Source organism: Bombina bombina, chromosome 2 (genome assembly GCF_027579735.1).
Source record: "Bombina bombina isolate aBomBom1 chromosome 2, aBomBom1.pri, whole genome shotgun sequence".
Lineage (NCBI taxonomy): Eukaryota > Metazoa > Chordata > Amphibia > Anura > Bombinatoridae > Bombina > Bombina bombina.
In genome coordinates, this window is record NC_069500.1 from 36,778,451 (window position 1) to 36,801,450 (window position 23,000).

At 40.9% G+C, this 23,000-nt stretch overlaps 1 protein-coding gene across 1 annotated transcript in view; it reads left to right on the top strand.

Moving 5' to 3' along the window:
• The window catches only part of UNC13B (unc-13 homolog B), a gene marked incomplete in the record, with an annotated part of 1,551,453 nt that overhangs the window by 1,094,238 nt on the left and 434,215 nt on the right, over positions 1-23,000 (top strand). Inside the window, 1 exon segment of the mRNA XM_053701016.1 lies at positions 21,827-21,990. Within this exon segment, the coding sequence (XP_053556991.1) occupies positions 21,827-21,990 (164 nt within the window).

Below are 23,000 nucleotides of genomic sequence, written 5' to 3' on the forward strand. Positions count from 1 at the left end.
ACTTTGGTTTGTGCGTGCTACTCAGGGGATTTTGGAAGTAAAAATGTTAATGCTTTTTCCCCGCTGTGGGATTAGTGCGTGCTCCTGCTTCGGTTCTTCTCCCAAGAAGGTACAGCAGTCTGAGTGCTTCTCGCAGCTGTGTTTGTTCTCTCTAATTTGTAAAAAAATGTCTTCGGACTGGGTGAGCATCCTACTCAAGAGCTTGGGAGGCATTTAAGGGCTCCGGAGCAGCTTACGCTGCTTAGTACATAGAACCTAACGCTCTTACTCAACCCCTCTGCATGCCTCTCCCCTATTGGTTCACATTCTCTTAAATCTAAAAGAAAAACAAAGAGAAATAATAATATTTTTGTTAAATGTGTGTGATAAGTAGGATGCAGTGTTGAACGTGTGTGGTATTCATGTGTAGTGTGTTAAATAAAATCGTATAAACACTTGAAAAACAAAACACACGCACACTTTTTATGTCTAGACTGCAAAAAAATTAAATAAAACACCCATGAAAATGATGAAAAAAACAACCTTTACATTGGAAGCAAACTTGTTGTGTATGCAACTCAGATGTTTATTCACGCTGCTCTACCATTTTGTAGTGAGCAAATTCAAACCGATTGGAATTGAGGCCATTGTATTAGCCTGTCATTGTAATTTGCCATTTTGCACTTGTTTTTATAATACATATCTCACCTTTTCCTTGTTTTCTTCTTTCTTCTTCATTCGCCCTTAAATTCTATGCCCAGTTCAGGTTTATGTTTCTTTAGAAATGTTTTATACAAATATCCAATGTATTATCATTTGTCCTTCAGACCTAATGATTGGTTAAACATAGGGTTGGAAAACATACAAAGCGTTCTTCATGACTTTTTTATACAGAAAACCTGAAGGCTCCCTAAGCGGATGATTCATAATATCAGGGGTTGCCTTTCATGCTGAGGCTGTTTGATTTGGTCTATAAATATCTGGTTTGAGGATTTCCTGGGGAGGCTTCAAGACTCATCCTACTTAAATGCAAGAGGTTATAATCCATACGCTTTTTTGTTTTGCTTTGACTTTTTACTTGTTGCTGGAATTCAGCTCACTCAATAAACCACCTATCAGGCACACTGTCTTCATGCTGAGCATTAATGTGCTTTGGCTTTTACAAAAAGGTTTTCCAATATATTTATTTTTGAATAAATACTAACAGTATCACTGAATAATAATTAAAGCCATCTGGTGAATACGGTAGAAATATAAGTGTTGTTTATCTATCTATGCTAAGCTATTGCTCCACACAAAGCAAGCCTAGCATAAAGTGGGAGAGTTAATTCAGTAGTTGTATATATATATATATATATATATATATAGAGAGAGAGAGAGAGAGAGAGAGAGAGAGAGAGAGAGAGAGAGAGAGAGAGAGAGAGAGAGAGAGAGAGAGAGAGAGAGAGAGAGAGAGAGAGTAAAATGAGAGGTGGTTATAGCACTAGAGTTGTAATATAAGGTACATGGCCCCTTTGCTGCTGTTCAAGAATAGACCAGTCCTTCAATGCCACCAATGGAGGAAGTCTTTTATGAAAAATGTTTAGTAGTATGGAGTGAGGACTGCTCTCAAGGGGAGAGAAACAGAGCCAGAAGGGGTGGGGAGCAAGGGAAACAAAAACAAAAGGAGACAAAAAGAGAGACTTATAGTGTAGTAATTCCAGCACTGAGACTAGTTTTGCTCATAGACTGGTATTACCCCAATCATATGAGATAAGTGACTTGCACGGGTAGGACGTTATTCCACACTGTGTTAAAGGTGGTATTATTCCACGCTCTTGGTATTCTGTAAGAATCTGCTTGGAATGTAGTGTATCAATATAGTAGCTGCAGTACACACAGAAAGGTGAAATACACTATTTCCGGGTAAAAGATATTTTTGTGACACTCTAAGCTATGGATGTCCTCTCACTACCTCAAGCTAAATCTCTCCAAAACTGAGCTCCTTATTTTCCCCCCTTCTTCAAAACTCTCCACCCCCAATCTCTCTATAACTGTCGACAACTCCATCATTACCCCTACCCCGCATGCCCGATGTCTCGGGGTCACATTTGACTCAGATCTTTCTTTCACTCCTCACATTCAGACTTTGGCTAAAGCCTGCCGCTTCCACCTTAAAAACATCTCTAAAATTAGACACTTCCTTACACAAGACACAACTAAGATTTTAATCCACTCTCTCATCCTCTCCCGTCTTGATTACTGCAACTCTGTCCTCTCTGGTCTCCCCACCTACCGCTTAGCTCCTTTACAATCCCTAATGAATGCCTCTGCCAGACTCATCTTCCTTACAAGTCGCTCTTCATCTGCTGCACCTCTCTGCCAATCTCTTCACTGGCTTCCTCTTGCCTCTAGGATCAAACACAAAATTCTCACTCTGACATACAAAGCCCTCAACTGCACTGCTCCCCCCTATATCTCTGATCTTGTCTCCAGATACTCTCCTTCCCGTCCCCTTCGCTCTGCTCAAGACCTCCTACTCTCCTCCTCTCTTGTCACCTCATCACACTCCCGTTTACAGGACTTCTCCAGACTGGCTCCCATCTTGTGGAACTCTCTGCCTCGCTCCACAAGACTCTCTTCTAGTTTTAAAAGCTTCAAGTGCTCCCTAAAGACTCTACTGTTCAGGGATGCATACAACCTACGCTAACCTTACTTTATACCAGTTCGTCTCCTCCATTGCTATCCAGTTATCCCCCCTAGCATGTAAGCTTAAGAGTCCAGCTGTTTGTTGATCACCTTCTCAAGAGCTGACTACAACAGTGCAACTCTTGGCAGGGCCCTCTACCCATTTGATCCCTATAACTGTTTTTTTTTTTTTTTTTTTTTTTTTTTTTTACTCCGCTTTTGTTAATAGCGCTGCGGAATCTGTTGGCGCTCTACAAATAACCGATAATAATAATAATAATAATAAAAAGATAGGTATTTGTTATATTGCATAAAAAGGAATATTTCATTCCAAAGGTAAAAGCAATGTTTAAACTATGTCGCATGAAAGGGATATTATAATCCTTATCTCAAACTTTATCCAGCTGCTTCAAATCTGCACCACAAAAACTGATATGGACAAATGTCAAAGGCTGTGTTTATATGTTAATAGGAGTTTTACTCCCTGGTACTGTATAAAAGAGGACCCACGGGGGATAGAATAAACAGAAAGTTACCAATACAGTCCTTTTGTTGTTGTTTTCCAATCCTCTGTAACTTGTATTCCCAAACTGTTAGAGGGGCAAAAGGCAGCTCCGGCGTCTGTAGTGTCCGTATCGCATGGACCGATTTTAGTTTTGGTGACTCTTCAATTCCCATATTAGAAAACTGTGTGTTTACTGGGCTAGATGATAAAGCCTATCTGTATGCTTAGGAAGACATCATGCCATAGAACTACACTTTAAAATGTGATATTTAGTACAAGCCTAACTGGCCAATACAACGGTCTTTACAATTCTGCGTTCTATCCAATAATCTGGATTGTCCTTGGAGCTTCAAGAACATTTTTGGTGTAGTTAAGATGAAATACAAATAATTGGGATCAAAATGACCCTGTGCAAACATTAATATTGGAATGTGCACAGGCCCCTAGTGTATCTACAAGGGATACTACCGTTTGAAAGGGAACAACAGTATGTTGGGATTAACATGAAACAAACTACTACCCAGGACTGTAAAAGTAATTCAGCCATGGGAAACATGGCATAGATCCTTAGGAAAACTGATATCCATTTCAGGAGGTTTCTGACATTTGCCAACAGTCATATCAGCAAGTGGTTTCTCCATTGTGAGTGACAAGTGGTCTCTCCATAAGATGTTTTTTATGGTAATTTATTGTGATTTCCAAAAATAGATGATGATATTATTATTATCAGGTATTTGTAGAGTGCCAACAGATTCCGCAGCGCTATGATATGACAAGGATAGTGAGTAGCCTAGTATTGCAGGGAAGCATGGAAGGGAGTACCTTTTCCATTTTATTTTAATGGTTGTTCCTGGGTACTTTATACTAGTTGTGTCTTCTAAGTGCTTTATTCGACTAGTGATCTTTCAGACAAGCCAGACAATAAAGGTTTTTTTTCTGTTGCATCACTAAGAGAACTTGGTAGTTAGATTTAGTTCTTCTGGTTGGGCAGAATTATAATTTATTCAGATTCCTCATTATCTGTCTAAAAGTACACTTCTTCCCAAGAGTTAGTTATTGAACCGTTGTTTTTTGGGGATAAAGATGGTTTTGATAATGTAGCTTCTACTTTTTTGAAGATCTGTACATTAACAAGATTAGGAACACCCTTTTCAAAAGTAAATACATGATTTTATTTTAATTCTGTGTCAGGTCTGTTTTATTAGTATTCAGAATGATTTGTTTCCCTCCTAAAAATCTGTTTTCTTTCATGTAATTAGCAAGAGTCCATGAGCTAGTGACGTATGGGATATACATTCCTACCAGGAGGGGCAAAGTTTCCCAAACCTCAAAATGCCTATAAATACACCCCTCACCACACCCACAAATCAGTTTTACAAACTTTGCCTCCCATGGAGGTGGTGAAGTAAGTTTGTGCTAGATTCTTCGTTGATATGCGCTTCGCAGCAGGCTGGAGCCCGGTTTTTCTCTCAGTGTGCAGTGAATGTCAGAGGGATGTGAAGAGAGTATTGCCTATTTGAATTCAATGATCTCCTTCTACGGGGTCTATTTCATAGGTTCTCTGTTATCGGTCGTAGAGATTCATCTCTTACCTCCATTTTCAGATCGACGATATACTCTTATATATACCATTACCTCTACTGATTCTCGTTTCGGTACTGGTTTGGCTTTCTACAACATGTAGATGAGTGTCCTGGGGTAAGTAAGTCTTATTTTTGTGACACTCTAAGCTATGGTTGGGCACTTTTATATAAAGTTCTAAATATATGTGTTTAAACATTTATTTGCCTTGATTCAGGATGTTCAACATTCCTTATTTCAGACAGTCAGTTTCATTATTTGGGATAATGCATTTGATCAATCAATTTTTTTCTTACCTTAAAATTTGACTTTTGTGGGCTGTTAGGCTCGCGGGGGCTGAAAATGCTTCATTTTATTGCGTCATTCTTGGCGCGGACTTTTTTGCCGCAAAAATTTTCTTCGTTATTTCCGGCGTCATACTTGTCGCCGGAAGTTGCGTCATTTTTTTGACGTTTTTGCGCCAAAAGTGTCTGCGTTACCGGATGTGGCGTCATTCTTGGCGCTAAAAGCATTTAGGCGCCAAATAATGTGGGCGTCTTTTTTGGCGCTAAAAAATATGGGCGTCATTATTGTCTCCACATTATTTAAGTCTCATTGTTTATTTGCTTCTGGTTGCTAGAAGCTTGTTCACTGGCATTTTTTCCCATTCCTGAAACTGTCATTTAAGGAATTTGATCAATTTTGCTTTATATGTTGTTTTTTTCTATTACATATTGCAAGATGTCTCAGATTGACCCTGAATCAGAAGATACTTCTGGAAAATTGCTGCCTGATGCTGGATCTACCAAAGTTAAGTGTATTTGTTGTAAACTTGTGGTATCTGTTCCTCCGGCTGTTGTTTGTAATGAATGTCATGACAAACTTGTTAATGCAGATATTTCCTTTAGTAATGTTCCATTACCTCTTGCTGTTCCATCAACATCTAATATTCAGGGTGTTCCTGTTAACATAAGAGATTTTGTTTCTAAATCTATTAAGAAGGCTATGTCTGTTATTCCTCCTTCTAGTAAACGTAAAAGGTCTTTTAAAACTTCTCATTTTTCAGATGAATTTTTAAATGAACATCATCATTCTGATAATGATTCCTCTGGTTCAGAGGATTCTGTTTCAGAGGTTGATACTGATAAATCTTCATATTTATTTAAAATTGAATTTATTCGTTCTTTGCTTAAAGAAGTCTTAATTGCATTAGAAATAGAGGAATCTGGTCCTCCTGATACTAAATCTAAACGTTTGAATACGGTTTTTAAATCTCCTGTAGTTATTCCAGAGGTTTTTCCCGTCCCTGATGCTATTTCTGAAGTAATTTCCAGGGAATGGAATAATTTGGGTAATTCATTTACTCCTTCTAAACGTTTTAAGCAATTATATCCTGTGCCATCTGACAGATTAGAGTTTTGGGACAAAATCCCTAAGGTTGATGGGGCTATCTCTACTCTTGCTAAACGTACTACTATTCCTACGGCAGATAGTACTTCCTTTAAGGATCCTTTAGATAGGAAAATTGAATCCTTTCTAAGAAAAGCTTACTTATGTTCAGGTAATCTTCTTAGACCTGCTATATCTTTAGCGGATGTTGCTGCAGCTTCAACTTTCTGGTTGGAAGCTTTAGCGCAACAAGTAACAGATCATAATTCCCATAGCATTGTTAATCTTCTTCAACATGCTAATAATTTTATTTGTGATGCCATCTTTGATATCATTAGGGTTGATGTCAGGTATATGTCTTTAGCTATTTTAGCTAGAAGAGCTTTATGGCTTAAAACTTGGAATGCTGATATGTCTTCTAAGTCAACTTTGCTTTCCCTTTCTTTCCAGGGTAATAAATTATTTGGTTCACAGTTGGATTCTATTATTTCAACTGTTACTGGGGGGAAAGGAACTTTTTTACCACAGGATAAAAAATCTAAAGGTAAATTTAGGTCTACTAATCGTTTTCGTTCCTTTCGTCACAATAAGGAACAAAAGCCTGATCCTTCCCCTACAGGAGCGGTATCAGTTTGGAAACCATCTCCAGTCTGGAATAAATCCAAGCCTTTTAGAAAGCCAAAGCCAGCTCCCAAGTCCACATGAAGGTGCGGCCCTCATTCCAGCCCAGCTGGTAGGGGGCAGATTACGATTTTTCAAAGAAATTTGGATCAATTCGATTCATAATCTTTGGATTCAGAACATTGTTTCACAAGGGTACAGAATAGGCTTCAAGATAAGGCCTCCTGCAAGAAGATTTTTTCTTTCCCGTGTCCCAGTAAATCCAGTGAAGGCTCAAGCATTTCTGAAATGTGTTTCAGATCTAGAGTTGGCTGGAGTAATTATGCCAGTTCCAGTTCTGGAACAGGGGCTGGGGTTTTACTCAAATCTCTTCATTGTACCAAACAAGGAGAATTCCTTCAGACCAGTTCTGGATTTAAAAATATTGAATCGTTATGTAAGGATACCAACATTCAAAATGGTAACTATAAGGACTATTCTGCCTTTTGTTCAGCAAGGGCATTATATGTCCACAATAGATTTACAAGATGCATATCTGCATATTCCGATTCATCCAGATCACTATCAGTTTCTGAGATTCTCTTTCCTAGACAAGCATTACCAGTTTGTGGCTCTGCCGTTTGGCCTAGCAACAGCTCCAAGGATTTTTACAAAGGTTCTCGGTGCCCTTCTATCTGTAATCAGAGAACAGGGTATTGTGGTATTTCCTTATTTGGACGATATCTTGGTACTTGCTCAGTCTTCACATTTAGCAGAATCTCATACGAATCGACTTGTATTGTTTCTTCGAGAACATGGTTGGAGGATCAATTTACCAAAGAGTTCGTTGATTCCTCAGACAAGGGTAACCTTTTTAGGTTTCCAGATAGATTCAGTGTCCATGACTCTGTCTCTGACGGACAAGAGACGTCTGAAATTGGTTTCAGCTTGTCGAAACCTTCAGTCTCAATCATTCCCTTCGGTAGCCTTATGCATGGAAATTCTAGGTCTTATGACTGTTGCATCGGACGCGATCCCCTTTGCTCGTTTTCACATGCGACCTCTTCAGCTCTGTATGCTGAACCAGTGGTGCAGGGATTATACAAAGATATCTCAATTAATATCTTTAAAACCAACACTCTCTGACGTGGTGGACAGACCACCATCGTTTAGTTCAGGGGGCTTCTTTTGTTCTTACGACCTGGACTGTGATCTCAACAGATGCAAGTCTGACAGGTTGGGGAGCTGTTTGGGGGTCTCTGACAGCACAAGGGGTTTGGGAATCTCAGGAGGCGAGATTACCAATCAACATTTTGGAACTCCGTACAATTTTCAGAGCTCTTCAGTCGTGACCTCTTCTAAAGAGAGAGTCGTTCATTTGTTTTCAGACGGACAATGTCACAACCGTGGCATATGTCAATCATCAAGGAGGGACTCACAGTCCTCTGGCTATGAAAGAAGTGTCTCGAATACTGGTATGGGCGGAATCCAGCTCCTGTCTAATTTCTGCGGTTCATATCCCAGGTATAGACAATTGGGAAGCGGATTATCTCAGTCGCCAAACTTTACATCCGGGCGAATGGTCTCTTCACCCAGAGGTATTTCTTCAGATTGTTCAAATGTGGGGACTTCCAGAAATAGATCTGATGGCTTCTCATCTAAACAAGAAGCTTCCCAGGTATCTGTCCAGATCCAGGGATCCTCAGGCGGAAGCAGTGGATGCATTGTCACTTCCTTGGAAGTATCATCCTGCCTATATCTTTCCGCCTCTAGTTCTTCTTCCAAGAGTGATTTCCAAGATTCTAAAGGAGCATTCGTTTGTTCTGCTGGTGGCTCCAGCATGGCCTCACAGGTTTTGGTATGCGGATCTTGTTCGGATGGCTACTTGCCAACCGTGGACTCTTCCGTTAAGACCAGACCTTCTATCGCAAGGTCCTTTTTTCCATCAGGATCTCAAATCCTTAAATTTGTAGGTATGGAGATTGAACGCTTGATCCTCAGTCATAGAGGTTTCTCTGACTCCGTGATTAATACTATGTTACAGGCTCGTAAATCTGTATCTAGGAAGATATATTATCGAGTCTGGAAGACTTACATTTCTTGGTGTTTTTCTCATCATTTTTCTTGGCATTCTTTTAGAATTCGTAGAATTTTACAGTTTCTTCAGGATGGTTTGGATAAAGGTTTGCCTGCAAGTTCCTTGAAAGGACAAATCTCTGCTCTTTCTGTTCTTTTTCACAGAAAGATTGCTAGTCTTCCTGATATTCATTGTTTTGTACAGGCTTTGGTTCGTATAAAAACTGTTATTAAGTCAATTTCTCCTCCTTGGAGTTTGAATTTGGTTCTGCAGGCTCTTCAAGCTCCTCCGTTTGAACCTATGCATTCGCTGGATATTAAATTACTTTCTTGGAAAGTTTTGTTTCTTTTGGCCATCTCTTCTGCTAGAAGAGTTTCTGAATTATCTGCTCTTTCTTGTGAGTCTCCTTTTCTGATTTTTCATCAGGATAAGGCGGTGTTGCGAACTAAATTTAAATTTTTACCTAAGGTTGTGAATTCTAACAACATTAGTAGAGAAATTGTGGTTCCTTCATTGTGTCCTAATCCTAAGAATTCTAAGGAAAGATCGTTGCATTCTTTGGATGTAGTTAGAGCTTTGAAATATTATGTTGAAGCTACTAAAGATTTCCGAAAGACTTCTAGTCTATTTGTTATCTTTTCTGGTTCTAGGAAAGGTCAGAAGGCTTCTGCCATTTCCTTGGCATCTTGGTTAAAGTCTTTGGTTCATCATGCTTATGTTGAGTCGGGTAGAACTCCGCCTCAAAGGATTACAGCTCATTCGACTAGGTCAGTCTCTACTTCCTGGGCATTTAAGAATGAAGCTTCGGTTGATCAGATTTGCAAAGCAGCAACTTGGTCTTCTTTGCATACTTTTACTAAATTCTACCATTTTGATGTTTTTTCTTCTTCTGAAGCAGTTTTTGGAAGAAAAGTACTTCAGGCAGATGTTTCAGTTTGATTCTTCTGCTTATAATTTCAGTTTTTTTCATTATAAGATTTAAACTTTGTTTTGGGTGTGGATTATTTTTCAGCGGAATTGGCTGTCTTTATTTTATCCCTCCCTCTCTAGTGACTCTTGCGTGGAAGATCCACATCTTGGGTATTCATTATCCCATACGTCACTAGCTCATGGACTCTTGCTAATTACATGAAAGAAAACATAATTTATGTAAGAACTTACCTGATAAATTCATTTCTTTCATATTAGCAAGAGTCCATGAGGCCCACCCTTTTTGTGGTGGTTATGATTTTTTGTATAAAGCACAATTATTCCAATTCCTTATATTTATGCTTCACACTTTTTTCTTATCACCCCACTTCTTGGCTATTCGTTAAACTGATTTGTGGGTGTGGTGAGGGGTGTATTTATAGGCATTTTGAGGTTTGGCAAACTTTGCCCCTCCTGGTAGGAATGTATATCCCATACGTCACTAGCTCATGGACTCTTGCTAATATGAAAGAAATGAATTTATCAGGTAAGTTCTTACATAAATTATGTTTTTTTTCTAGCAAAACTTTGATTCAGATCCTGATTTTCACATTCTTTTATTATTCTTTCCACCGCTGGAAAAAAAATTGCCCTGTACTCAAAGATCAAATTTTGCTGTGAAATTTGTATTCAGGTTTTTGAGGTTCAATCCCTTTTCAGCCTTTGCACACTGTGCCTTAAATGTTACTGGTGGCTTTCTTCACAGCTAGTCATGGGATGTCAAAGGGATATTCCCAGCTGTATGGAAAGGAAATTAAGCACAAAGTAAAATTCTTACTCTGAGCAGCGACAGCTTCTGAGCTAAACACAGCCAGTAATTGGCGGGGCCATGTAAATACTACTGTCGATTGGCTGTTTCTTGTTTGGGACAAGCAGTTCTCTGTGGCTCTTGAGCAGGACTTTTTCCTTAAATGATTCACATAGAACATGCCATTTTAAACAACTTTCTAATTTGCTTATAGTATAAAATTGTCTGGAGCACTATATGGCAGCAGTTTTGCAAGAATGTTATACATATGCAAGAGAACTAGATGGCAACACTATTTCCTGTTATGTAGTGCTCCAGACATTCACTTAGGTATCTCTTCAACAAAGAATAACATAGGAACGAAGCAAATTTGCTACTAGAAGTAAATGGGAAACTTTTTTTTTTTAAATTGTATGCTCTGTCTGAATCCTATCTCTTTAACTGTATTTTAAATGGGAAACTTTTTTTAAATTGTATGCTCTGTCTGAATCCTATCTCTTTAACTATATTTTAACCCCTTTGCAGGGGTTTATCACATGGAGCAGGAGCATCAATAGTGCAAAATTGTCATGCTCTAAACAATTAGACGATATGCTGTAGAATGTCCCTTTAAAAATTTTTTTCAGAATTCTAGAAACAAATGAAACTCTTTAAACAGGTTTGGTGTCAGTTATCAAATATTTTGTTTATATTCTGAAGAGAGTGTAGGGCCGGCCTTTGGGCAAGGCGAGTGCGGCGGCCGCCTCGTGCACCGCTTTTAGGGGGGCCCCGCCGTGAGAGTACTGCCTCTTTTTTTTTTTCTGCATGCAGTTAGAAGGCAGCAGGAGGCGGAGGGTACAGCAGCTGGCGTGTGCACACGTGTATTAACGTGTAATAGTAGCGGCCAGCATGGCATGGTGACACTCAAGCAGCAAGGTGAAGATAGGAAGGAGGCAAAGGCCCAGGGCATGCTACATATTGTGCTTGGAATCTCTCTGCTGGATACGGGGAGCAGAGGACATATGGATGCAAAGGCAGGGCAATAGCCCCAAATATGCAGCTATAGACGGCAGACTCATTTAAGAGTTTTGTTTAGTTTTATGCTCTGTGATATTGACTTGTGTAGAGGGGCTCTTCTGAAGCTTTTAATGTAGTACATATTAGATTGCAAGCATGCATGGTCTGTGTACTGTGGCCTTGACAGGTCTGACTCTGACTCATCTCTTATCTAATGGAGATCTGCTAGAGTGTGCTGCTATGCAAGTATATGGGGGGCATAGGGCCTAAAATTAAATGTATAGCCCTGCAGTACTAAAGAAAAAGAGCTATCCGTGTGTGTATACGTGTCTGAGTGTGTGTATGTATTTATATATAAGTATCTCTGTGTGTATTATATCTGTGCACTGTGTTTGTGTGGTACAGTGCATTGCCCCCATTCTTTTAAGTATTTTTTTTGTTCTGGGTAGAGGCCCGCGCTGTCATTCTGCCTAGGGACCTGCACTTGCTAGGGCGGCCCTGGCGTCTCTGTAATGTTCTTGTTATCAAAAGAAAACACATAAAAATAAGGCCCAGTTCAACTCAACTGTTCCTAATTGTCAGCATAATTCTTCATTATATACATAAACCGTTGTTCCAATAGTACAAATGGTATATTGCAATGTATACAATGTTATAGTGCACCACATTAGTGGATTTATATGTTTTTTTTATTTAAAATGTTGTGCATTACCTTAAATGATTTTTCTCCCATTTTTTTTTTTTTTGTAAAAACGGTTGGGGCGGAGATTGGGTGCGGTTGGGGCGGAGATTGGGCGGGGTTGGAGGCGGGGATAAAGGGGCCCCATTTTGTCATCCTGCCTTGGGCCCCGCAATGGCGAGGGCCGGCCCTGAGAGAGTGAACAAGTAGATCTGTATCTGTTCTGCAACAGTTAACTTCTCAGTGCATAAAACACATTTCACTGTCATTGATACACCCATCATAAAAACTCCTCCAAAACCTTATAAACAAATGAATAAAAACCTCTATAGAACAGTCCACTCTAACATACACACAAAAGAAAACTTAAAAAAGTTCAAGAGAAATAAAAGAAAAAGGAGATAACCTCAGCAAATAGCGGGACAGGACTGTAAAGTCTTTATAAATTCTGTGTGCTTGAGCAAGATTTAGGTGAAGAAACCTGACCACTTATTGGTCTGCACGGTTACTAAAACGATTCTCACTTTGTCCAGCAAGACTACTTTTAAACATTTTACAGTTACACAGTGTTCTGGCTGTCATTTGTTCTTTTGGAAAACGTTCTGGTTCTGCAATGGGGCACTTAACTATATATGTTGAATGCCCATTAATGAAATACTAAAAAGATGAAGCAAGGCTCTATGAATTTCCTTCATGTTCTCACAGTAACAACAAGGCCCATCAGCATCCTAACGGGCATCTGTGAATGAAGCCCAATGAGTTTGTCATTAAATGGTTTAAACCAGACAATAGCCGTCTGTGTGGATTCCAGGGAAGATATCTCATCAGTTATGAGATCACTGTGTTACATTGAGCGTTGCACAAAGGCACCAAGTCACAGAGAGCCCTGAATGTTAATCTTTGGCACCATCTCTCCACATGTAGTAGAGACCAAGCCGATGAATGTACTAAACATGTTATTTAGTTATTTCATTAAATATAAAGCCAGGGAGAATGAATAAAAAAATATCAGGATAGTGGCTCGAGTTAAAAGACCAGTAAATACAGCAGATTTGCATAATCAACAAATGCATAATAACAAGACGATGCAATAGCACTTAGTCTGAACTTCAGATTAGTAGTAGATTGTGTTATGTCTTATTTCCACTCCTCCTGTATCATGTGACAGCCATCAGCCAATCACAAATGCATATACGTATATTCTGTGAATTTTTGCACGTGCTCAGTAGGAACTGGTGACTCAATGTGTAAATATAAAAAGACTACACAATCTGTTAATAGAAATAAATTGGAAAGTTGTTTAAAATTGCTGCTCTATCTGAGTCATGAAAGTTTAATTTTGACGTGAGTGTCCCTTTAACACACAAAGCAATGCAGAGTGGGCTTGCTAATTTTCTTCTATTTCAGTTTGTTTATAAGCATTCGGTGCACGTGCTGCATAAGTACATTTATTTTCCTACAGTTCAGTGCACACCCTCCCACTAAATCCTTAACACTCTGCTCATTTATGGCTCTCAATGAAGGATTTTTTACTTAGTGCAGAATTAAATTAGGACTAATGGCCCTAGTGGCTTCCTTGAGAGACCAATTACAGTAATGTCTTCTCAGAATTACCAGGAACTGTACCAAATCATTGTCAGGCTAAGACAAATTTAAATGATTACACTCCATAAAGATGTATGAAGACTTTATCTAAAATAAATGGCCGTGACAACATGGGTAACTATTTATAATACTTTCATCCCTCTTGCTTTTTATAAACAAAATTATAAAGCTAACATAGAGGACAAATGTATATTCTAAAGTGCTTGTGACGTCTCAAAATAATCTGATGTGGTTTTGTACTTGCAGTGCTAATCTCCGCTACATAAGCAGTTTCTTTACATTCCAGCATTTACCGTTTTATGGTTCCATTATGTGTTTGCAATAAGCTGCATTTCATTTTCTCCCAGCATGCACCTTGTAGACTATGTACAAAGGAAAAGTCCTTCCAGGCAAATGTGAAACATTTTGTGCCAAGTTACCTGTAATGAGAGTTACATTAGATGGACGTAGCTATAAATAAAGACCTTTTTCTCAAAGAAAAAGTGAATCTATGTTTAATATGGGAAAATTGTGCCCTTTTCTTAAAGTGGCATAAAATACCTTGTAATTGCAACATCACTTAGAAGGTGAGCGATTCAGTGGCTTTGGTTTAGGAAGTAAGATTGAGGGGTCTACAAGAACATTTTATGCAGATTACAGCCAGCAGTTAATGGTCACAGTTGGTGTGTGAGCTGTTATTGTATGTGTCAGGTATAAACCTAACCTGGCTTTTCAGATTATGTTGGTACCCTGGCATTGTTTCTTCCCTATATGACTAGAGATTAAGTCAGAGGGATATTTAGGTTTTGTGCTGCCCTAGGCAGATGCTTTTTGCACCCCTGATTCTCTTATGCATGAAAATAGCAGGATATAGTCAGGCAGTTTATGTAACACGTGTTGTGTGTTCAGAGGTTAGTTTAAGTCTAAGTAATTTTTTGTTCTTTTATATTTACTGACCGTATGCTTGTTGGGCTTTCAATGAACCCCTGAATTAGGTGGAAAAGTCCCATAAACACGGTATGCTGTAGTAGAGAAACCTGCTTCATCAGCTAGAACTGAGTAAATGGCAAAAAAAAGGTACAGAATGATGCTCATAATGACACTGTCTGGGTTGTGGTACCATGTGCACTGTCTGGGTTGTGCTACCATGTGCACTGTCTGGGTTGTGCCACCATGTGCACTGTCTGGGTTGTGCCACCATGTGCACTTTCTGGGTTGTGCTACCATGTGCACTTTCTGGGTTGTGCTACCATGTGTCCAACATTTCAAAATTCAAAAGAGGGTTGTGCTACCATGTGCACTGTCTGGGTTGTGCTACCATGTGCACTGTCTGGGTTGTGCTACCATGTGCACTGTCTGGGTTGTGCTACCATGTGCACTGTCTGGGTTGTGCTACCATGTGCACTGTCTGGGTTGTGCTACCATGTGCACTGTCTGGGTTGTGCTACCATGTGCACTGTCTGGGTTGTGCTACCATGTGCACTGTCTGAGTTGTGCTACCATGTGCACTGTCTGGGTTGTGCTACCATGTGCACTGTCTGGGTTGTGCTACCATGTGCACTGTCTGGGTTGTGCTACCATGTGCACTGTCTGGGTTGTGCTACCATGTGCACTGTCTGGGTTGTGCTACCATGTGCACTGTCTGGGTTGTGCCACCATGTGCACTGTCTGGGTTGTGCTACCATGTGTCCAACATTTCAAAATTCAAAAGAGGGTTCTGCTACCATGTGCACTGTCTGGGTTGTGCTACCATGTGCACTGTTTGGGTTGTTCTACCATGTGCACTGTCTGGGTTGTGCTACCATGTGCACTGTCTGGGTTGTGCTACCATGTGCACTGTCTGGGTTGTGCTACCATGTGCACTGTCTGGGTTGTGCTACCATGTGCACTGTCTGGGTTGTGCTACCATGTGCACTGTCTGGGTTGTGCTACCATGTGCACTGTCTGGGTTGTGCCACCATGTGCACTGTCTGGGTTGTGCCACCATGTGCACTGTCTGGGTTGTGCCACCATGTGCACTGTCTGGGTTGTGCTACCATGTGTCCAACATTTCAAAATTCAAAAGAGGGTTCTGCTACCATGTGCACTGTCTGGGTTGTGCTACCATGTGCACTGTTTGGGTTGTTCTACCATGTGCACTGTCTGGGTTGTGCTACCATGTGCACTGTCTGGGTTGTGCTACCATGTGCACTGTCTGGGTTGTGCTACCATGTGCACTGTCTGGGTTGTGCTACCATGTGCACTGTCTGGGTTGTGCTACCATGTGCACTGTCTGGGTTGTGCTACCATGTGCACTGTCTGGGTTGTGCTACCATGTGCACTGTCTGGGTTGTGCTACCATGTGCACTGTCTGGGTTGTGCTACCATGTGCACTGTCTGGGTTGTGCTACCATGTGCACTGTCTGGGTTGTGCTACCATGTGCACTGTCTGGGTTGTGCCACCATGTGCACTGTCTGGGTTGTGCCACCATGTGCACTGTCTGGGTTGTGTCACCATGTGCACTGTCTGGGTTGTGCCACCATGTGCACTGTCTGGGTTGTGCCACCATGTGCACTGTCTGGGTTGTGCCACCATGTGCACTGTCTGGGTTGTGCCACCATGTGCACTGTCTGGGTTGTGCCACCATGTGCACTGTCTGGGTTGTGCCACCATGTGCACTGTCTGGGTTGTGCCACCATGTGCACTTTCTGGGTTGTGCCACCATGTGTCCAACATTTCAAAATTCAAAAGAGGGTTGTGCTACCATGTGCACTGTCTGGGTTGTTCTACCATGTGCACTGTCTGGGTTGTTCTACCATGTGCACTGTCTGGGTTGTGCTACCATGTGCACTGTCTGGGTTGTGCTACCATGTGCACTGTCTGGGTTGTGCTACCATGTGCACTGTCTGGGTTGTGCTACCATGTGCGCTGTCTGGGTTGTGCTACCATGTGCGCTGTCTGGGTTGTGCTACCATGTGCGCTGTCTGGGTTGTGCTACCATGTGCGCTGTCTGGGTTGTGCTACCATGTGCGCTGTCTGGGTTGTGCCACCATGTGCACTGTCTGGGTTGTGCCACATGTGCACTTTCTGGGTTGTGCTACCATGTGTCCAACATTTCAAAATTCAAAAGAAGGTTGTGCTACCATGTGCACTGTCTGGGTTGTGCTACCATGTGCACTGTCTGGGTTGTGCTACCATGTGCACTGTCTGGGTTGTGCTACCATGTGCACTGTCTGGGTTGTGCTACCATGTGCACTGTCTGGGTTGTGCTACCATGTGCACTGTCTGGGTTGTGCTACCATGTGCACTGTCTGGGTTGTGCTACCATGTGCACTGTCTGGGTTTGGCTACCATGTGCACTGTCTGGGTTGTGCTACCATGTGCACTGTCTGGATTGTGCTACCATGTGCACTGTCTGGGTTGTGCTACCATGTGCACTGTCTGGGTTGTGCTACCATGTGCACTGTCTGGGTTGTGCTACCATGTGCACTGTCTGGGTTGTGCTACCATGTGCACTGTCTGGATTGTGCTACCATGTGCACTGTCTGGGTTGTGCTACCATGTGCACTGTCTGGGTTGTGCTACCATGTGCACTGTCTGGGTTGTGCTACCATGTGCACTGTCTGGGTTGTGCTACCATGTGCACTGTCTGGGTTGTGCTACCATGTGCACTGTCTGGGTTGTGCTACCATGTGCACTGTCTGGGTAGTGCTACCACGTGCACTGTCTGGGTAGTGCTACCACGTGCACTGTCTGGGTTGTGCTACCATGTGCACTGTCTGGGTTGTGCTACCATGTGCACTGTCTGGGTTGTGCTACCATGTGCACTGTATGGGTTGTGCTACCATGTGCACTGTCTGGGTTGTGCTACCATGTGCTCTGTCTGGGTTGTGCTACCATGTGCACTGTCTGGGTTGTGCCACCATGTGCACTGTCTGGGTTGTGCCACCATGTGCACTGTCTGGGTGGTGCCACCATGTGCACTGTCTGGGTTGTGCCAGCATGTGCACTGTCTGGGTTGTGCCACCATGTGCACTGTCTGGGTTGTGCTACCATGTGCACTGTCTGGGTTGTGCTACCATGTGTCCAACATTTCAAAATTCAAAAGAGGGACACCCCCCCGCGGCAAAAAAGTAAAGAAGTTGAAATGTGGTGAGCGGGGCTTAAAAAATCATAAGACCAAAGTAATTTAAATACAATTCTAAATAAAGTCATATATTTTAATACACTTAGGCAGCAAATCAAACACAAGCTCAAACCACTCGTATGGCTATGTGAGCTATGTATTTAATTAACCTTTGCAGAGACGTTGCTAAATATATTTATCTTAATTGCACATTTAATAATAAATTCTTTAAAAGTGCTCTCTGCACACTTACATATGCAGATACACACACACACACACACTACATAGCATACACTTATACATGCAGATACACACACTACATAGCTTACACTTATACATGCAGATACACACACACACTACATAGCATACACTTACACATGCAGATACACACACACTACATAGCATACACTTATACATGCAGATACACACACACTACATAGCATACACTTATACATGCAGATACACACACACTACATAGCATACACTTATACATGCAGATACACACACACACTACGTAGCATACACTTACACATGCAGATACACACACTCTACATAGCATATACTTATACATGCAGATACACAGACACTACATAGTATACACTTATACAGGGAGTGCAGAAATATTAGGCAAATGAGTATTTTGACCACATCATCCTCTTTATGCATGTTGTCTTACTCCAAGCTGTATAGGCTCGAAAGCCTACTACCAATTAAGCATATTAGGTGATGTGCATCTCTGTAATGAGAAGGGGTGTGGTCTAATGACATCAACACCCTATATCAGGTGTGCATAATTATTAGGCAACTTCCTTTCCTTTGGCAAAATGGGTCAAAAGAAGGACTTGACAGGCTCAGAAAAGTAAAAAATAGTGAGATATCTTGCAGAGGGATGCAGCACTCTTAAAATTGCAAAGCTTCTGAAGCGTGATCATCGAACAATCAAGCGTTTCATTCAAAATAGTCAACAGGGTCGCAAGAAGCATGTGGAAAACCAAGGCGCAAAATAACTGCCCATGAACTGAGAAAAGTCAAGCGTGCAGCTGCCAAGATGCCACTTGCCACCAGTTTGGCCATATTTCAGAGCTGCAACATCACTGGAGTGCCCAAAAGCACAAGGTGTGCAATACTCAGAGACATGGCCAAGGTAAGAAAGGCTGAAAGACGACCACCACTGAACAAGACACACAAGCTGAAACGTCAAGACTGGGCCAAGAAATATCTCAAGACTGATTTTTCTAAGGTTTTATGGACTGATGAAATGAGAGTGAGTCTTGATGGGCCAGATGGATGGGCCCGTGGCTGGATTGGTAAAGGGCAGAGAGCTCCAGTCCGACTCAGACGCCAGCAAGGTGGAGGTAGAGTACTGGTTTGGGCTGGTATCATCAAAGATGAGCTTGTGGGGCCTTTTCGGGTTGAGGATGGAGTCAAGCTCAACTCCCAGTCCTACTGCCAGTTTCTGGAAGACACCTTCTTCAAGCAGTGGTACAGGAAGAAGTCTGCATCCTTCAAGAAAAACATGATTTTCATGCAGGACAATGCTCCATCACACGCGTCCAAGTACTCCACAGCGTGGCTGGCAAGAAAGGGTATAAAAGAAGAAAATCTAATGACATGACCTCCTTGTTCACCTGATCTGAACCCCATTGAGAACCTGTGGTCCATCATCAAATGTGAGATTTACAAGGAGGGAAAACAGTACACCTCTCTGAACAGTGTCTGGGAGGCTGTGGTTGCTGCTGCACGCAATGTTGATGGTGAACAGATCAAAACACTGACCGAATCCATGGATGGCAGGCTTTTGAGTGTCCTTGCAAAGAAAGGTGGCTATATTGGTCACTGATTTGTTTTTGTTTTGTTTTTGAATGTCAGAAATGTATATTTGTGAATGTTGAGATGTTATATTGGTTTCACTGGTAAAAATAAATAATTGAAATGGGTATATATTTGTTTTTTGTTAAGTTGCCTAATAATTATGCACAGTAATAGTCACCTGCACACACAGATATCCCCCTAAAATAGCTATAACTAAAAACAAACTAAAAACTACTTCCAAAACTATTCAACTTTGATATTAATGAGTTTTTTGGGTTCATTGAGAACAACATGGTTGTTGTTCAATAATAAAATTAATCCTCAAAAATACAACTTGCCTAATAATTCTGCACTCCCTGTACATGCAGACACACACACACACACTACATAGCATACACTTACACATGCAGATACACATACACACTACATAGCTTAAATTTATACATGCAGATACACATACACACACTACATAGCATACATTACACATGCAGATACACACACTTCCTAGCATACACTTATACATGCAGATACACACACACTACATAGCATACACTTATACATGCAGATACACACATACTACATTGCATACACTTATACATGCAGATACACACACACTACATAGCATACACTTATACATGCAGATACACACACACTACATAGCATACACTTATACATGCAGATACACACACACTACATAGCATACACTTATACATGCAGATACACACACACTACATAGCATACATTACACATGCAGATACACACACACTACATAGCATACATTACACATGCAGACACACACACACTACATAGCATACACTTATACATGCAGATACACACACACTACATAGCATACATTACACATGCAGACACACACACACTACATAGCATACACTTATACATGCAGATACACACACACTACATAGCATACATTACACATGCAGATACACACACACTACATAGCTTACATTTATACATGCAGATACACATACACACACTACATAGCATACACTTATACATGCAGATACACACACACTACATAGCTTACATTTATACATGCAGATACACACATACTACATTGCATACACTTATACATGCAGATACACACACACACTACATAGCATACACTTATACATGCAGATACACACACACTACATAGCTTACATTTATACATGCAGACACACACACACTACATAGCATACACTTATACATGCAGATACACACACACTACATAGTATACACTTATACATGCAGATACACACACACAGTTATGGATACAGATAGACACACACACTACATCATATATGGGTATCTATAATTCATTGTATGGGGTCCTGGGGTTGGCAAGCACATTAGCTGGCAGTCTGCGGCTGCCACTGTTCGTTACCCTGGTATTAGCACTGCTCATTGTATAAAACTGAAGGCATGCTAGTATTATCACCAGGGGTTAGACATCATCACTACCAGAGGTAGGTTAGAGAGGTCACCATTACCCGTGGTCAGAGTGTATACAGCCTTCTTACTCCTGCTTAAAGGGACACTGAACCCCAATTTTTTCTTTCATGATTCAGATAGATCATGCAATATTAAGCAACTTTCTAATTTACTCCTATTATTACATTTTCTTCATTCTCTTGGTATCTTTATTTGAAATGCAAGAATGTAAGTTTAGATGCCGGCCCATTTTTGGTGAACACACTCTGTTGTTCTTGCTGATTGGTGGATAAATTCACCCACCAATAAACAAGTGCTTTCCATGGTCCTGAACCAAAAAAATAGCTTAGATGCCTTCTTTTTCAAATAAAGAAAGCAAGAGAACAAGGAAAAATTTATAATAGGAGTAAATTAGAAAGTTTCTTAAATGTGCATGCTCTATCGGAATCATGAAAGAAAATAAATTGGGTTCAGTGTCCCTTTAACCCACACACCATTCCTTTTCCACAGGGAATCTAACAGGTATCTAACCCTGTGAGAGCAAAGCCAGCTGCTTCTGAGTATGGGCCCAATAGAATTTAAAAAAAAAATCGGGACAGATGGCTAGCAACCCGGGACAGGGGGACAGACCCCTAAAATCGGGACAATTGGGGGGTCTGCACTGTTATGTTATAGGTTGTGTGTAAAGCTGCTGCTTATTCACTGTTTGTTCTCCTTACAACAGAACCTTTTCCATCACCTCACGGACATTCAAGGGAGTGGGGTAGTGAAGATACCGGAAGCTAAAGGGGACGACGCTTGGAAAGTTTATTTTGATGAAACGGCTCAGGAGATTGTGGATGAGTTCGCTATGCGATATGGAATAGAATCCATTTACCAGGCTATGACGTGAGACCTTTTTTATGTATTTATAAATATACACACACACACATACATACATATATATAGAATTTATTATTATACAATACTCTATGTTCTGTTTATTTTACTTTCTTTAGAAAATGCTGTGTATTTATTTCTTCAGGGATTCTTCTATACTGGCATTCCCAAAACCATACATATCCTTATTATGGGCTAGATTATGAGTGGAGCGCAAAATAGCACTTCCGCTCGTACAATAACTTCACTAGACGGAGGCTTTTTGTGCACGTCGGGTTGAAAGTAAAAGTAAGCGTGCGACTGAAAACACAACACGTGTAAACAGTGAAACTTAGACTATTGAGACCACGTTAACGTATTCCCCATAGACATCAATTTTTACTTTCATGATTCAGATAGAGCAGCAATTTTAAGCAACTTTCTAATTTACTCCTATTATCAATTTTGTTTGTTCTCCCGGCATTTTTATTTGAAAAGCAGGAATGCAAGCTTTGGAGCCGGCACATTTTTGGTTTTGCATACTGGGTAGCTCTTGCCGATTGGTGGCTACAATATTTGGGTTTAGTATCCCTTTATATATATATCTCAATACAGTCCCGGAAAGGGATAAGCACAGTCCCACAATTTTGACAAATGCCAGGGTGCTCTTTATAAAGGTATAGAAAATCCAGTGCAAAAGAAAAAGGCACCCCCTTTTTTTAAATATATAGCGATGTTTTCATATGGGTTTCACCAATATTATACTTATAATGTGCAGGTATTGGATATACTCCATAAATTAGCTGTTAGATAACTGTAGATCATTGGTTGTCCTTCAATGAAATTGTATCGCTCGCATAAGCCCATGTGATGAGTCATGTTGACGTCTCTACGGTGAGCCAGCGTGACAGAGTGGAGACCGCCACTGGAGAGATATAATGCTTAGGGGGTGACAGTGCGGGTATTGTTTTTAGGTTCATTCTTGTGAACCAGTTTGGCATTTGACAAAGGTGCTGTAATGGCTCCAAAACGTTATGCCT